Here is a 16,705-nt window from a genome sequence, read left to right as displayed (position 1 = left end):
CTGCTGTCCACGGTGCTGAAAGTTCACTGTGTCCATCAGTGCAGCGATAGTTTCGCCCCTCTCGCCAGTCCATCTCGCTCTCCAGTCTCCCAGGCTCTCCCCTGGTCTCTCCCTGTAAGCCTCTCAGAGTCGCCGCTCCTCTCTGCTCTCATTAATCCGTTTGGCTAAACCTCCTATTGTGCTGGTGTCAAAAATGGACGTCAAGGACAGGTCAGTCAGTGTGAAGAGGAGAGGGAAGCCCAGCCTAGTCTACTGCCATGTTCGGTCACACCATATTTGGATAGTCTGGATTTTCCATCGGTAGATGCTCTACAGATGGTCATAATATCAACAAACTATCTGTTGATAAGCAACTGTTTGCTATGGTAATGGCTATGGTTAGGTTTAGAATAAGGGTAAGAGTTCAGGTTAGGGCTAGGGTAGGGTAAGGGCTAAGTTTAGGGATAGGATAAGGGTTAAGGTTAGGGCTAGGGTTAGGTTTAGAAAAAGGGTTAGGGTAAGGGCTAAGTTTAGGGTTAGGATTAGGGTTAAGGTTAGGGCTAGGGTTAGGTTTAGAAAAAGGGTTAGAGTAAGGGCTAAGTTTAGGGTTAGGATAAGCGTTAAGGTTAGGGCTAGGGTTAGGTTTAGAATAAGGGTTAGGGCTAAGTTTATGGTTAGGATAAAGGTTAAGGTTAGAGTTAGGGTTAGTAGTTACTTGAAATGGGCTGATTTAAAGGTTTTACTGCTTACCTACAAAGCATTGCATGGGCTTGCTCCTACCTATCTTTCCGATTTGGTCCTGCCGTACATACCTACACGTACGATATGGTCACAAGACGCAGGCCTCCTAACTGTCCCTAGAATTTCTAAGCAAACAGCTGGAGGCAGGGCTTTCTCCTATAGAGCTCGAGTTTTATGGAATGGTCTGCCTACCCATGTGAGAGACGCAGACTCGATCTCAACCTTTAAGTCTTTATTGAAGACTCATCTCTTCAGTAGGTCATATGATTGAGTGTAGTCTGGCCCAGGAGTGTGATGGTGAACGGAAAGGCACTGGAGCAACGAACCGCCCTTGCTGTCTCTGCCTGGAGCAACGAACCGCCCTTGCTGTCTCTGCCTGGCCGGTTCCCCTCTCTCCACTGGGATTCTCTGCCTCTAACCCTATTACAGGGGCTGAGTCACTGGATTACTGGTGCTCTTTCATGCCGTCCCTAGGAGGGGTGCGTCACTTGAGTGGATTGAGTCACTGACGTGATCTTCCTGTCTGGGTTGGCGCACCCCCTTGGGTTGTGCCGTGGCGGAGATCTCTGTGGGCTATACTCGGCCTTGTCTCAGGATGGTAGGTTGGTGGTTGAAGATATCCCTCTAGCAATATGGGGGCTGTGCTTTGGAAAAGTGGGTGGGGTTATATCCTGCCTGTTTGGCCCTGTCCGGGGGTATCGTCAGATGTTGCAACAGTGTCCCCCGACCCCTCCTGTCTCAGCCTCCAGTATTTATGTGCAAAGGGTCTAGGGTCTCGGGTCTAGGGTCTCTCCCCTCCCTCTCTCTCTCTCTCACCAGACATGCTACCTGTCCCAGACATGCTGTTTTCAAATCTCCAGAGACAGCAGGAGCGGTAGAGATACTCTGAATGATCAGCTATGAAAAGCCAACTGACATTTACTCCTGAGGTGCTGACCTTTTGCACAGTCAACAACAACTGTGATTATTATTATTTGACCCTGCTGGTCATCTATGAACATTTGAGCATCTTGGCCATGTTCTGTTGTAATCTCCACCTGGCACAGCCAGAAGAGGACTGGCCACACCTCAGCCTGGTTCCTCTCTAGGTTTCTTCCTAGGTTCTGGCATTTCTAGGGAGTTTTTCCTAGCCACCGTGCTCCTATACCTGCATTGCTTGCTGGGCTGGGTTTCTGTACAGCACTTTGAGATATCAGCTGATGTAAGAAGGGCTTTATAAATACATTTGATTTGAAATGTTACTGATATTCTGTAGATAGACTATTCAAATAAAGTGTTACCCTGTGTTCAGCTGAAAGGGCCTCTTTTCAAGCCTTTCACCATTCAGCAGCCCTGCTATCTGCTATGCCTGGGCCAGTTCTGCACGGTTGACCTCGATAACACGGCCTGTAACAGCTCTGGGGTCAGGACCTGAATCTCAGACGCATTTAGGGTGGAACCCAGGTGGCTGGCTAATGAACCCTGATGGAGGCCAGTAAAATGCTGGGGAAAGATCAGTGCTCTTTCTATTTTTCTCTCTCTCTCTCTCTCTCTCTCTCTCTCTCTCGCTCTCCGTCTCTCTCGCTCTCCGTCTCTCTCGCTCTCTGCTCAAGGAGCAGTGTGCTTAATAGTCAGGTCAGTTGATCCAGCAAGGCTTTTTAAAACACTTAAACTCACCCAGAGTCATTTAAAGTTCTGCAGAGTCATTAGGACTCGCTCCACATGTTAATTTGAACTAGACCAGCTCTATTAATGAAAACTCAATATGGGCTGCGCTTTATTACAGTCATAATGAAAGATCAATACCATCTCTTCTCATCGTGCACTGCAGTAGATACACCCTTCATTCAGCTACATCAGGTTAAGAGTAGTCCTGGATAGTTGCTGTCCTGTGGCTAGCCTGACTCTGAGTAGCAGACGTGCATAGTCTTTGATCAAGCATGGAAAGGTGTGTTAAGCCCAACAGCAGGTGGCACTCTGACACAGTCGGGGGAATGAGACATGCTGTCCTGCAGCACTTTGTTCCAAACCTGACAGTTGATAGAAGTTTAACCCAGCACACACATACACACACTCTTCTAGCCTCTTCCGTCCGTATGTCTGCCCTAACAAGCCATTAATGGTGTCTCTAATAAGTCCTATAGATCTTTGAAAAGAAGTATCTCTGTTAGATTAGAGCCCAACTCAAGAAAGGAAATACGCCTTCTTCTTTCACCAAACAGAACAAAAGCAGCGCTTTTCCCACGGGCCTAAGCTCTTGGACTTTAATGGGAAGGGTTGAAAGGCATCTAGGGCCATAAGAACAGAACACTGCTGCAAACTCTGCGGTAAAATGAGATCCTTTACACAGGAGCTGAACGAGACCAGCGAGTACAGAAAGCACAAAAGGCTACAGGCTAACAGAACTCTATTGCCAGTACTCCTTTTAAACCAAAAAGGTCAAATTAAATCCTGAAATGGTTGTCTAATAGTCACTGTTTGAAGTTGAGTTTGTTTTCAAATCTTAGTTACAAAACAGATAGAAAGGCATTACTGACATTGATAGGAAAAATGCAAGGTACATTTTTTACTTACAAAACATTAAAGACATGCTCCAGAACTTTGGATACTACTAAGTGTTTTTTAAACCTCCCACTTTGGGCTGGATGTGTCAATGTGTAGTTCATACAAGCACAATCTATGAGTGGAATTACTGTCTTACCTCAATTAGCCACAAAATCCTTAGTTTGAAAGCAACAATTTTTCTGGAAGCTGTGCTGCGCCATTTCCCATGACATTTTCCCCCACGTGGGCCAACACCCTAGCAATTCGAGTTCAACCAATGAGCTTCAGCGCCTCGCCATATGAGTGACAGCTAGCAAGATGCACATGATGCACCCACAGCACAGCGAGAGAGAGACAGCAATGATGTGTTGCACACAATGTATGTGACATATTACACAATTTTTGGGGACCACTACTGGCAAAAAAATATACAAAAGTACCGGAGAATCCCTTTAATGGAGCATGCATTGAATCCGAGCTGTGTGTGTGTTTGTGCTTTGTGTGCTAGGCAGACTGAACATGTGACGAAGACAAAGCAAGCGTGAATGAGCACTGAACTAGCACTTTCCGTATTTGCTCTGTGGTTTGTGTTCCGGCCTGTCAGTTTGGTACTGACCACAGTGATTACCCTGTCACTAACAATCTACCTCAAACAGCCACTGACTCACATTTAACCCAGAGAGACTCCTTCTCTCCCATTCACTGTAGCTTTCTGAGGAAGATGGAGCACAACCCCCCTCCTAAATACACTGTATGAAACATAAAGACACATGGACATACAATATACATACACACCCAGACCAGTATGATATACTCATGACACATGAAATACTGTCTCACAAACACTCAGATACACCCATATGCACAGACACTTGCCCCCCCCAGATATGTCAAAAACAAACTTTTCTCCACTTTTCTCCATAATGGTTAACCACTTCCCCAGCTTGAAGGAGTAATACTCAGTCCCCTGGAGCTGGCACATCCAAGCCCCTGTAGATGCCCAGTGCCCTGCCTTATCCCCTGCCCAGCCTCTCCTCCCCCATATGGACAGTCTTTAGGCACTCAGAAACACCGACTACAGTGTCAGATCAATGCCCTAATCAGGCAGAGCGGAGCTTACATGGTCCAACCTGGAGCTGACACGAGTCAGCCCCGCCGCCCAGCATCGTGCCCAGCACCGTGCACAGCCAGGCTCCGGTGAGGTTGCAGTAGCCTGGGGGAATGAAAAGCAACGGACCTGCCACTCCAGCCAGGCCTAGAGAGCACCGAGACAGCCCAGTCCATCTGTGGCACACAGTACAGGACAGCATGACTCTTACACTCAGCAGCTCTGACACCCAGCAAGCTACCTCATACTGTACCTCACTGCTACACACTCAGGACCAGGACTAACAAATGCTGCCCATTAGCCACCAGCACAAGAGAAAGACACAGTAGCTTGTTTATGTGCAGTACCTCTGTTTCTCAGGCAGAGAACGAGGGACCCAGAGACAGCTTAGCCCTGCTTGTTAACCAGTGTGCTGAAACATGCAGTGGCAGGAGGGCACAGAAGAGGTGAGGTCAGGGATGCAGTGAGTGGCAGGGTAATTGGCATTCAGGAGTGTTCAGGGCTGGGTGACACTGAAGTGCCCTTCCTGTTCCCCTGCTCTTCTCCACACTGAAGAGGCTCACTCACCCCTTAATTAACACATGAATATTCCATTTAGTCTCCAGTGCAACTGATGAAGAGGATTAGTTGCTACATCGCAGTGTGTGTGTGCGCGTGTGTATGTGTGTGTGTGTGTGTGTGTGAGCGTGCGGGTGTGTGCATGCATACATGTGTGCTAATGCCTGAGAGTGTACTTATGTGTGTGACCTTGAGCGTAGGTGGGTGAACACCCAGGTGTGTCCCAGTTTTAGGGGAATGATCAGAGGGAGAGAGGCAGGTGGGACAGGGCTGCTGGAGTTGCTGCTCTACCTAGATTAATGAGGTTGACTCCCATCCGTTCAGCTGTGGGGGAGACCAGGGGACAGTGAAACAGGTCCCTGCATTAACTGCAGATGATTTCTACTGTCAACCCTTTACTGTGTAACATGCATACTTGAATGAGTAAAGTGCATGCATACATGCATACAGAACCTGGATGCAATTGTGATTGTTTATGTTCCTCAATTATTCACACACAACACAGATATTAAACAGCTAAACCTGGTAGCCATACCAGTCTTTTGTTTCCAATATAGGTCAAATCCGTCTGGTTTCCACAGGATGGTCAGGATGGAGCTATTGCCATGTGGGACTATTGGGAAATCTGCGAATATAAACGTTATGAGACTGACTCGTGTTGCCAGAGCTCAAAGGCTTAGACTCAGCACTTGTGCTTTTATGTATGTGGTAAAATCACCAGACTAATAATATCATAATGATACAGTATGTTATAAATTTGTGTCTTTGGAACATTAGGAGTAGGACTGGCGGACGTGTTTCCCTCTGAATGTCAGGCCACAGAGGAGTGTTAGGAGTGTGAGTCTGAGAGGCTGACTGTAAGAGGGTGAGCACAGCTTCTTATAAAATACTCTGCTGGCAGCTTACTGATGCATTATGGGATGAACAGAGTTGACCCACCGTGACCTCCCTCATTAGTGATCTAAGAAGGGGGGGGGCACAACACCTGCGGGAGTGCGACACAAGGAGGGTAGAGGATAAACCAGGTGAAATCCATTCCCATGACCCCCTTAAGGAGGGCCAGCACGTGTTGGTATTTTATAGCCATTAGCAGTGCTGTTCGCAGAGTCAGGGTCGATTCCATTTCAACTCCTGTCAACTGAATTGGACATGAAAAGTCTCTACACATGAATAATTCAATTCAATTCCTGAATAGACTGGAATAGGAATCAACCCCAACCCTATCTGACTATTTTGCTCATCACGTTTAAGGTTTAGTCTAGGGAGAGAGGGAATCCTGAGTTCGTTATTAAGGGCAGAAGGTGACTGACTGGTGTACAGGAGTGGTGACCTATAGGAATGGGAACAACACCCAGTGTCAGACTATATTTAATATAATGACTTAGTTTGACATGGTACCCCTGCCATGAGATGTAAGGTGACACAGTAGACACCATCAACATACCGTAACCCTGTGAATGTGCAGTAACAGGCTGACATGAACACCGATCCAAAAGGATGTCAATGCCCCTTCGTCCCCACTGTTCCCCCCCTGCGCCCCCTGACAGACAGTGTGACCTTGTTGTGCTACTGACCTCCCTGTCCAAGCCGGCGGCGACTGTGAAGATGTCTCCCGTCTCGCTGTTGATGGTGAACATATTGGGGATGGGCATGTGGGGGGTCTGGGATAGGATCCGGTACCGCACCATCCCATTGGCTGTGGTGTCGTCATCTGAGTCGTTGGCGGTCACCTGCATCACTAACGTGCCTGCCAACAGGGAGGAGGCAGAGCCAGCAACAGTTACAGAAACACAATGTGAATCACACAGCACAGGAAACACCTCCTCCTGGCAAAGAAAAAGCCATGAACAGTCATACAAACGCCAAGAGATGTAACATATGTGTCCCATCATCATACACAAACACATATTTAACATACAGTACACAGTTTACACACTTCTAAACTTATTTCAAACCCATTCCCTGCATCTATGTCTTCAGCTAAGGGAAAATTCAAGGGGAAAATAAGCAGACAAAAAACTCTGTGAAAAAGCCCCCATTCATCCCATCCCTGTATATACCAGGCTGGCAGGCTGGCAGGCAGGCAGGCAGGGTAAAGTTCCTCCCTACAGAGTCCATTTAGTAATGAGCAGCATGGGCTCTTCTGCCATTTCCACCATCCATTATTTCAGCCTTCAGCAGAACGGCTGCTGCCCTTAATGCTCCGATGCTCTCTCCCTATTTGTCTTGGAATCATGGGTAAAAAAACACAGCCATTTAAGGCTGGCGGTGGGGGTGGTGTGTGTCTGTGTACGTGTGCATAGAGGTGGAGGGGATGGGGGGGTGAAAGGCCTGTGCCCCCATCTCCCCTAGCAGAATTATTGATTTGTAAGAGCTTGTCAGCCAGGCTCACAAATGTGACCAGGCAATTAGGAGCACTCTGTCCAGGAAAAGGGAGAGATCTCCTCGTTCCTCTCCCCAGCTCTGGGAAAATGTCACTCTCCATCAGGCAGCCATTTAAAGGCTGCTACTGCTACTGCTGCAGCAGGAAATCTAGGGTCTTGTCAGCTTAGGGGGAGAGAGGCAGGAGAACACACATGCTAGGGTTGTTGTACTGTATAAGGAGGCAGAAACAAAGAGAAAGAGACAGGGGGAGAGAGGAAGAGGAGAAGAGAGAAGCATATATAGAGAGATATAGGGATTGATAGACAGAGACAGAGAGGAGTGTAGGTAGAGAGCGAGTGAGAGAAACAGAGACAGAGAGAGAGAGAGATGGGAGGAAAAACAGGGAGGAGTGAGAGACATTAGAGCTGATCTAGGGTCAGTTTTGCTGTAGATCAGAAGTAGGGGCATGGATAGTATTAGATAGGATTAGCTAGTGTAGAAACATGTTGAATTTCAGACAGACAGGAGAAGAGACACACAGTGGGTACTCGCAGCTACAGGTGTCTGTTCTGCTGGCTCTCATAATTGGGCAGAGATAGCACCATAATTCCCGTGACAGCCAGAATCAACAGAATAATTGTAGCTGAGAATTCTATTTCAAACTTCATTAAGTTTCAAAGCAGGAGTTGTCACTTTGCCCATGGAGAGAAAACAACGGGGAGAGAGAGAGAGAGAGCCATGGAAGGGAGCGAGGAGAAAAACAATGACCCTTATTACAGAGGAGAGCATCAACATTTGATCAAATGTTCAGTCCGATGGGGGAGGAGTAATGTAGAGAATCGTATGTCAACTCTGCCACCTTTAATTTCAATAAGAGGGATTTCTTAATAAGCTTAAAGAGTGCTCTTTGTCTAAAAGTGTGGGCATGCCTGAAAGAGTTAACCTCTGAGCCTGTTTAATTCTTCTTTCATTTGAAAATGAATTCTAAATCCTAATTGCTTTTCCACCAAAACCGCTGGAGCTGAAAATTTCACTGGTGGCAGGCAAGGCAGGCATGTTGGCCATTTGGTTACATGGGAAAGAGAGCGGAAAGTTGAGATCCCTGATGGGCTCCATCCACTGACTAAAGATGACTGAGCTGGGGGTCAACACCTCCCAGCTAACACATGTGGTTCCTTGGAAGTTGTGGGAACGTACGTTTTAGATTTTCCATTGGTTCTGGGAACGAAACCATACGCTTCCTGACCAGTAAAACTGAATGTTTTTTTAAACGTTCTGAGAATGGAAGTGAAAATCTCACGGCGTCAGTGTGATTCAAACCTTCGATCTTCTGATCTCTAGTCAGTAAATTAGTCCACTGCGTCACCAGAATTGAGCTAGCATGTCATATTTGTTTTACTCATTCAAAGCTGTTCAAACAGACACTGAGAACAAAATAACAATCTTACAAAATTATTTGAACGTTTCTAATGATTTCTTGTGGATTTTATGGAATATTTTCTTAATGTTTCCAAGTTGTGGAAAGATGGATGCAGAATAACCATAGCACAAACACGCTCTCAACGAGCTCTAAGAAACATATGGTTCTCAGAACGTTATGTGTTAGCTGGGCTGCCTTCCAATTACAGATGAATTACAGATTATAGTAGCGGTGTGAGGGTAAAATCACTGGGGAAACCAAGCAAGGAAAACAATATATATATTACAACCTGTGTTGTGATAATTGCATTTCTTGCTCTATAACCTGTTAGTTCATTTGCCTTGACACCGTGATACTGTATATAAGCTTAAGGCCGAGACAATAAGAAGGCACAGTGGCAGGATAAATTCAACCACACCTTTGTTTCATCATAAAAGAGAGCAAGAGAGCAACATCTGTCCGGTCAGGTCCACAAAACATTTAGCCTGTAACAAACAGTTATACGACCTACAGCACATTTTTGGACTACTAAACAACTATTGATTTGGAGTCACCGCAAGTCGCAAAGAAAACAGGCTATTCCAGCACTATTTTTACTATCACATATGCCAAAAACATTTATTGAACCGTTATTTAACTTGGCAAGTCAGTTAGGAACACATTCTTATTTATAATGACGGCCTTCACCGGCCAAATCCAGACGACGCTGGGCAAATTGTGCGCCGTCCTATGGGACTCCCAAACACGGCCGGATGTGATACAGCCTGGATTTGAACCAGGGACTCTTGCACTGAGATGCAGTGCCTAGACCGTTGCGCCACTTGTGAGCCCTATTACAGGGACAACTAAAAGATACCAGAAACAACTTAGTCCAATCAACATAAGGTAAATATGATGTATCTGTCCATGGTACTGATTTCTGTGTGTGTGTGTGTGTGTGTGTGTGGGTGTGTGCATGCAAGAAAAACATGTTGACTCACCCTACTTGTAGAGAAATACCAATGCCATCCTCCTCTTTCATGTTGCCTGAATGGTATATGACTGACATACAGTACAAGCTTTTTGTTTTTGTCCTAGGCTACCTGGCTAAAGTGCTTGCTTGCTAGCTTAATTTCCTTTCATGGGCAACGATGCGCCAGGCCAGCTTTTTAACATTAGCCAGCCAACTATATCTAGCTACATGTTGAACTGTTGAACCATCCTCTCAGTCCAGGGGCACAATGTATGAATTTATGGTTGGATCAGAATTTCCGTTATAATCATTGGCCAGCACGGAGATTTAAGTAAAACCACAAGTCCAAATCCCTATCTCCATCCATGGCTACTTTAGGAAAGGGACAATTTTAGATAGGACCATTAACAGCTGTGTTCTGTTTAGCTCAATGCTGATTGGCTATTATTATTATTATTTTTTTCATCAAGGGAAGCCAAATGCTCCCTGGCTTCCCTTTCATTCAATACTACGGGCGGCAACAATGTCATACTCTTTTTGACCAGACAGCATCAGATAGATGGGCTACACATACAGAGACAGAGGGCGGTGTGTTGTTCACTTGGTTTGCTTTCTCCGGTGAGATACATTCAGCCTCATACGAATTGAACGACATTTGTGATACACAGAGAGATGAAAGATCAATTATTTTGTATGTTTTTTTCTTGGTCATTTTTTGGGGGAAGCCTGGCAGCCATACACACCAGTGGAGGATGTGGAGGCAAAGGGGCAGAACAAGAGAGAGATGGACACAAGTATTATTCATATTTGTATTATTGTCTCATTCACTTCCCTTTTTTGACCTGCACTTTTTGCACTCACGAGCATAAGAATTTCACGGTCCTTGTGATTACATCTGCGACGCTGTGCATGTGATTAATAAACTCATCTAATCTAATCATCTAATCTAAAGCACAGATGCAGAAAGATAGCATGGCAAGGCATTTCCGGGGATGAAAAGGCAAGGGAAAGAGAAGACAAGGCTGGAAAGGGCACTAAAAGGGGTAGCAAGAGGGAGAGAGATAGGGGTTGGAAGAGGAAAGGACAAGAAAAGGAGGGTAAGAGGAGGATTAAAAACAGGCATTGAGAGAGGGACAGGTAAAGTAGAGTACAATATTAATATGGGGAGGCAGTAGTGGGTGAGAGACTGTGTGGAAGGGCAGGAGGAGAAGTATGAGGCCAAGGAGGAGAGGTGAGAAGGAGAGGGATGTGGCAGTCACTCTGTGTGTGTGTCTAGGGACAGAGTGATAAAGGGGACACAAATCACTGCGGTCACACAAAGTTGGCTCTAATGGCACTACTGGCCCTCCCCGGGCTTTTAACAGACCACACTGCAGCTCCACCCACCACCATACACAACCCTGACATGCCCGGGAGGGACCAATGAAAACCAGCCGCCAGAAAATTACCTCACACCTCAATGAATAGGCAGTCAGAACAATTTACTGCAATGTCTCTTCACATGTCTTCACAACTTCCCATGCTGAAGGAATTATTAGAGAAGAACAGACTTGAGGGAGAAGAAATCTATTTTATACACTACTTGGACAAAAGTATGTGGACACATCTCATTCAAAAATCATGGGCATTAATATAGAGTTGGTCCCCCTTTGATGCTATAAAGAGCCTCCACTCTTCTGGGAAGGCTTTCCAGTAGATGCTGGAATATTGCTGCAGGGACTTGCTTCAATTCAGCCACCAGAGCGTCAGTGAGGTCTGGCACTGATGTTGGGCGATTAGGCCTGGCTCGCAGTCGGCGTCCCAATTCATCCCAAAGGTGTTTGATGAGGTCAGGGCTCTGTGCAGGCCAGTCAAGTTCTTCCACACCGATCTCGATAAACCATTACTGTATGGACCTCGCTTTGTGCACAGGAGAATTGTCATGCTGAAACAGGAAAGGGCCTTCCCCAAACTGTTGCCACAAAGTTGTTTAGAATGTCATTGTATGCTGAAACATTAAGATTTTCCTTCACTGGAACGAAGGGGCCTAGTCCGAACCATGAAAAACAGCCCCAGACCATTATTCATCATCCACCAAACTTTACATTTGGCACTATGCATTGGGGCAGGTAGTGTTTTTCTGGCATCGGCCAAACCCAGATTCATCTGTAGGACCGCGTTATAACTGATTCAGAGTCCAATGGCAGCGAACGAACTCCAGCCAATGCTTGGCATTGCGCAAGGTGATCTTCCTAGGCTTGTGTTTGGCTGCTCGGCCATGGAAACACATTTAATGAAGCTCCCAACGAACAGTTCTTGTGCTGACGTTGCTTCCAGAGTCAGTTTGGAACTCGGTATTGAGCATTACAGACGATTTTTACGCGCTACATGCTTCAGCACTCTGCGGTCCTGTTCTGTGAGCTTGTGTGGCCTAGCACTTTGCGGCTGAGCCGTTGTTTCGCCTAGATGTTTCCACTTCACCAGAACAGCACTTACAGTTGCCCGGGGATGCTCTAACAGGGCAAAAATTTGACAAATTGACTTGTTGGAAAGGTGGCATCCTATGACGGTGCCACGTTGAAAGTCACTGAGCTCTTCAGTACAGCCCATTATACTGTCAATGTTTGTCTATGGACATTGCATGGCTGTTTGCTTGATTTTATACACCCAGAAATGGGTGTGGCTGAAATAGCGGAATCCACTCATTTGAAAGGGTGTCCATATACTTTTGTATATACGGCGCATTCGGAAAGTATTCAGACCCCTTGACTTTTCTCACATTTTGTAACGTTACAGTTCTTTCCCCCCCTTTTTTGTTGTTGAATTTTACCCCCTTTTCTCCCCAATTTCGTGGCATCCAATTGTTGGTAGTTACTATCTTGTCTCAACGCTACAACTCCCGTACAGGCTCGGGAGAGACGAAGGTCGAAAGCCATGCGTCCTCCGAAACACAACCCAACCAAGCCGCACTGCTTCTTAACACAGCGTGCATCAAACCCGGAAGCCAGCTGCACCAATGTGTCGGCGGAAACACCGTGCACCTGGCGACCTGTTTAGCGCGCCACACGAGTCGCTAGTGCGCGATGAGACAAGGATATCCCTACCGGCCAAACCCTATTCTAAAATAGATTAAATAGTTCCCCCCCCCCTCATGAATCTACACAAAATACCCAATTATGACAATGCAAAGACAGGTTTTTAGATATTTTTTGGAAATGTATAAAAAGAAATAAAATACTGAAATATCACATTTACATAAGTATTCAGAGCCTTCACTAAGTCATTTGTTGATGCCCCTTTAGCAGCGATGACAGCCTCGAATCTTCTTGGGTATGGCGCTACAAGCTTGGCACACCTATATTTGGGGAGTTTCTCCCATTGTTCTCTACAGATCCTCTCAAGCTCTGTCAGGTTGGATGGGGAGAGTCTCTGCACAGCTATTTTTAGGTATCTCCAGAGATGTTCAATCGGGTTCAGGTCCGGGCTCTGGCTGGCCTACTCAAGGACATTCAGAGACTTGTCCCAAAGCCACTCCTGCGTTGTCTTGGCTGTGTGCTTAGGGTTGTTGTCCTGTTGGAAGGTGAACCTTCGCCCCAGTCTGAGGTCCTGAGCACTCTCAAGCAGGTTTTCATCAAGGATCTCTCTGTACTTTGCTCCGTTCATCTTTCCCTCGATCCTGACTATTCTCCCAGTCCCTGCCGCTGAAAAACATCCCCACAGCATGATGCTGCCACTACCATGCTTCACCGTAGGGATGCTGCCAGGTTTCCTCCAGACGTGACGCTTGGCATCCAGGCCAAGGAGTTCAATCTTGGTTTCATCAGACCAGAGAATCTTGTTTCTCATGGTATGAGAGTCCTTTAGGTGCCTTTTGGCAAACTCCAAGCGGGCTGTCATGTGCCTTTTACTGAGGAGTGGCTTCCGTCTGGCCACTCTACCATGAAAGCCTGATTAGTAGAGTGCTGCAGAGATGGTTGTCCTTCTGTAAAGTTCTCCCATCTCCACAGAGGAACTCTGGAGCTCTGTCAGAGTGACCATCCCCCAATTGTTCAGTTTGTCCAGGCAGCCAGCTCTAGGAAGAGTCTTGGTGGTTCCAAACTTCTTCCATTTAAGAATGATGGAGGCCACTGTATTCTTGGGGACCTTTAATGCTGCAGACATTTTGGTACCCTTCCCCAGATCTGTGCATCGACACAATCCTGTCTCGGAGCTCTACGGACAATTCCTTCGACCTCATGGATTGGTTTTTGCTCTGACATGCACTGTCAACTGTGGGACCTTATATAGACAGGAGTGTGGCTTACCAAAATCATGTCCAATCATTTGAATTTACCACAGTTGGACTCCAATCAAGTTGTAGAAACATCTCAAGGATGATCAATGGAAACAGGATAAACCTGAGCTCAATGTCAAGTCTTATAGCAAAGGGTCTGAATACTTATATAAATACGGTATTTCTGTTTTTGTTTTTTAATAACTTTGCAAACATTTCTAAAAACTGTTTTCACTTTGTCATTATGGGGTATTGTGTGTATTTTAGAATATGGCTGTAAGGTAACAAAGTGTGGAAAAGGGAAGGGGTCTGAATACTTTCTGTATCTCTGGCTTGCAAACTTGATGAAGTCCCTAAGGAACCACTACATGTTTACGATATTCATACCCGGGTGTGTGTTTGTGAATGTAAGGCAGCAGAGTTTGTAACCAACCAAAGCACTTACTGCTGTCTGAAGGTCCTCCATCTCTGGGTGGCCTTTCCTGCTAAATGCCCTCCCCAGCTCTGAGACTCCATCTATTTGGTCTTAAATCCTCTGTAAAGTATAACCCAGGAAAAAGTATTCTCCTGCACACAGCACGGAACGAGCAGTCAGTCACAAATTCTGGGTCCATTACACTGATTGAAACATCCCTGCGTTCCTCCATCCCTCCATCTCTCCTCACCTGTGTACAGACGTTGGGGTCTAATAAGCACCCCAGGCCAGGAGGCGGTGGGAACTCTTAAATCTTTCTCTGACTGTTTGCAAACTCTTCAGGACAGAATCCCCCCCCAATGAGTGTATGGGAAAGCACTCCGCTGGATTTGTCTTTTACTCTCATTTCAGAGTGTCTCTCTAAAAGGGCCATGAAAAGGAACTACTTCCCGTCTGTCCGCCACAGAGGGAGAAAGCGGGATAGAGTATAGAACTACGCTCTGAGGAAGGAGGGCCTCGTTCTACAATAAAATAGAGAAATCCTTTTACATCCCCGGCTCTATCACGTGAGTGTTTTCTCTGTGATCTCTTGTGCACGAGGAGAGAGTGGTGGTGGTGTGTGTTTGGGGGTTCTTCTTCATCTCCTTTTAAATAAAATACATGGGGTTCACCAATTTGTCAACGAAACTTATCAGTTTACAATAACCATCCAATAACTTGTGTCCAGCAAGCTCCCAGAATACCCTAATGATGACACGTGGATGGACACCACACTGGTCAGATCACATTTGTTCCCTGTCTGAATCACGATAACAATTGGATTAGTTCATTCTGTAATTGCATCAGGACTTGCATGTAAGACCGATCCAATGCAATGACATGCTTGTCTCTGTGTCTCCCGATGGAAGAACGCGGGTGGTGGCGGATGGCGAGCGTGACATTTCAAACCCACGTTCACTGATGGATTGATTTGATACACAATGTCGCATCTGGCGACAGCGATAAGGGCAACTCCCCGCAGGTCTGTCTCTTTGAATGCTTTTACATAGCAGCCAGAGTAGATGGAGGATAAGTCGTAATACTTCAGAGACACATTGATATCAGTCTTCTAGATACACTAGAGATGAACACGTCACACATCTCCCTTTGCTCTGAGCAGCTAGAAGAACATTCTGTCTGATGGAACCAAAAGAGTTACGGGGAGGGGAGGCCCATTCTCATTACCAGTCGAAAGAAAGCAGCTTAAAGTTGAAGTGATACGTTGGATAAACATGGCGCTGAACTTCTTTGTGTCTTAAAATGGCCCAGAAAAGTAAAACTGTCCCACAGAACATACACCAGTGATGAAAAATGGCCCCACTCTCATTTCCTTAAATAGTCAATTAGGCAACCATAGCTAAGTGGCACACTCTCTCATTTAAAATTCATGATTGCATACAATAGAGGGGAATAGATAGACAGAAAAAGGGAGAGGGAAAAGCTCTATGGTCTATGTAAAAGTACTTGTCAGTGTGTTAACTCCATCATACAATAGTGGGACATTGTGTTCACATTCCACTAGCTAGCTATGTGAGACAATTTCAGAATAATTAGCTAATAAGCTGTGCGACCTACGTTTTCTTCTCCAACACAATTGACAGTGTTGTAACCCCAACACACCCTTTGTCCTCATATGCTAAAAACAACAGGTTTTTATAAGAGAGTACCAGTCAGTTGAAAAGGCAGACTTTTCAAATATGTTTGGTTCTTCTCGTTAATTAGCAGAGTTTGTTCTAAAACAGACAACAGATCCACGCTCCACTGAGGAGAGACCATTGTTGCAATGTGTGTGTGTGTGTGTGTGTGTGTGTATGTGTGTTCTCTTTTCCCTCTCTCTGTCTCTCGCCTGCGTTGTTTCGGAAATCTCCTGAGATTAAAACTGTGCAAGAGAAGATTGTCTGAACACAAAGTAAACAAACATCGATGTCTGACTGGTAAAACAAGTGTTCCTCCAACCATGATACGTTGCTCCCTCTGCCTTTAAAATGACCATGCTTCTGTTCACTAGGTGTTCTCAGATACACTTGAAGAATAGTGAATGTACCTGGTTTAGAGCCTTCAGCCACAGAGCCGTTGTAGACCTGGTTCTGGAACTCTGGCCGGTTGTCATTCATGTCGATGACGTAGATGTACAGGTCTATGGGGCTTTCCACCTTGTTCCCGTTCATGTCCACAGCATGGGCCCGCAGCTGCAAACAACACAACGAAACCACACGAGCATTGTGTAAGTCCTGTAAACGCCACAGTAACTTTGACGATACATAACGCAGCGCTGATCGACATGAAACATCACATAAGGCAAATTGACACAAACATGACAGCAGACAACGCATACGGGATGGAATTCATCCTGT

The 16,705-nt window shown here is 45.9% G+C and overlaps 1 protein-coding gene across 1 annotated transcript in view; it reads right to left on the bottom strand.

The window, feature by feature from the left end:
* The window catches only part of LOC112254395 (cadherin-4), a 264,955-nt gene that overhangs the window by 27,908 nt on the left and 220,342 nt on the right, over positions 1-16,705 (bottom strand). Inside the window, exons 7-8 of the mRNA XM_024426954.2 lie at positions 16,396-16,540; positions 6,484-6,656 (exon numbers count right to left, since the gene is read on the bottom strand). Coding sequence (XP_024282722.1) covers positions 6,484-6,656; positions 16,396-16,540 — 318 coding nt within the window. The remainder of the gene's footprint in view (positions 1-6,483; positions 6,657-16,395; positions 16,541-16,705) is intronic.

This window comes from Oncorhynchus tshawytscha, linkage group LG07 (genome assembly GCF_018296145.1).
Source record: "Oncorhynchus tshawytscha isolate Ot180627B linkage group LG07, Otsh_v2.0, whole genome shotgun sequence".
Taxonomy (NCBI): Eukaryota; Metazoa; Chordata; class Actinopteri; order Salmoniformes; family Salmonidae; genus Oncorhynchus; species Oncorhynchus tshawytscha.
Note: the sequence above shows the minus strand (reverse complement) of the source record. Positions and strands in the feature narration are given on the sequence as shown.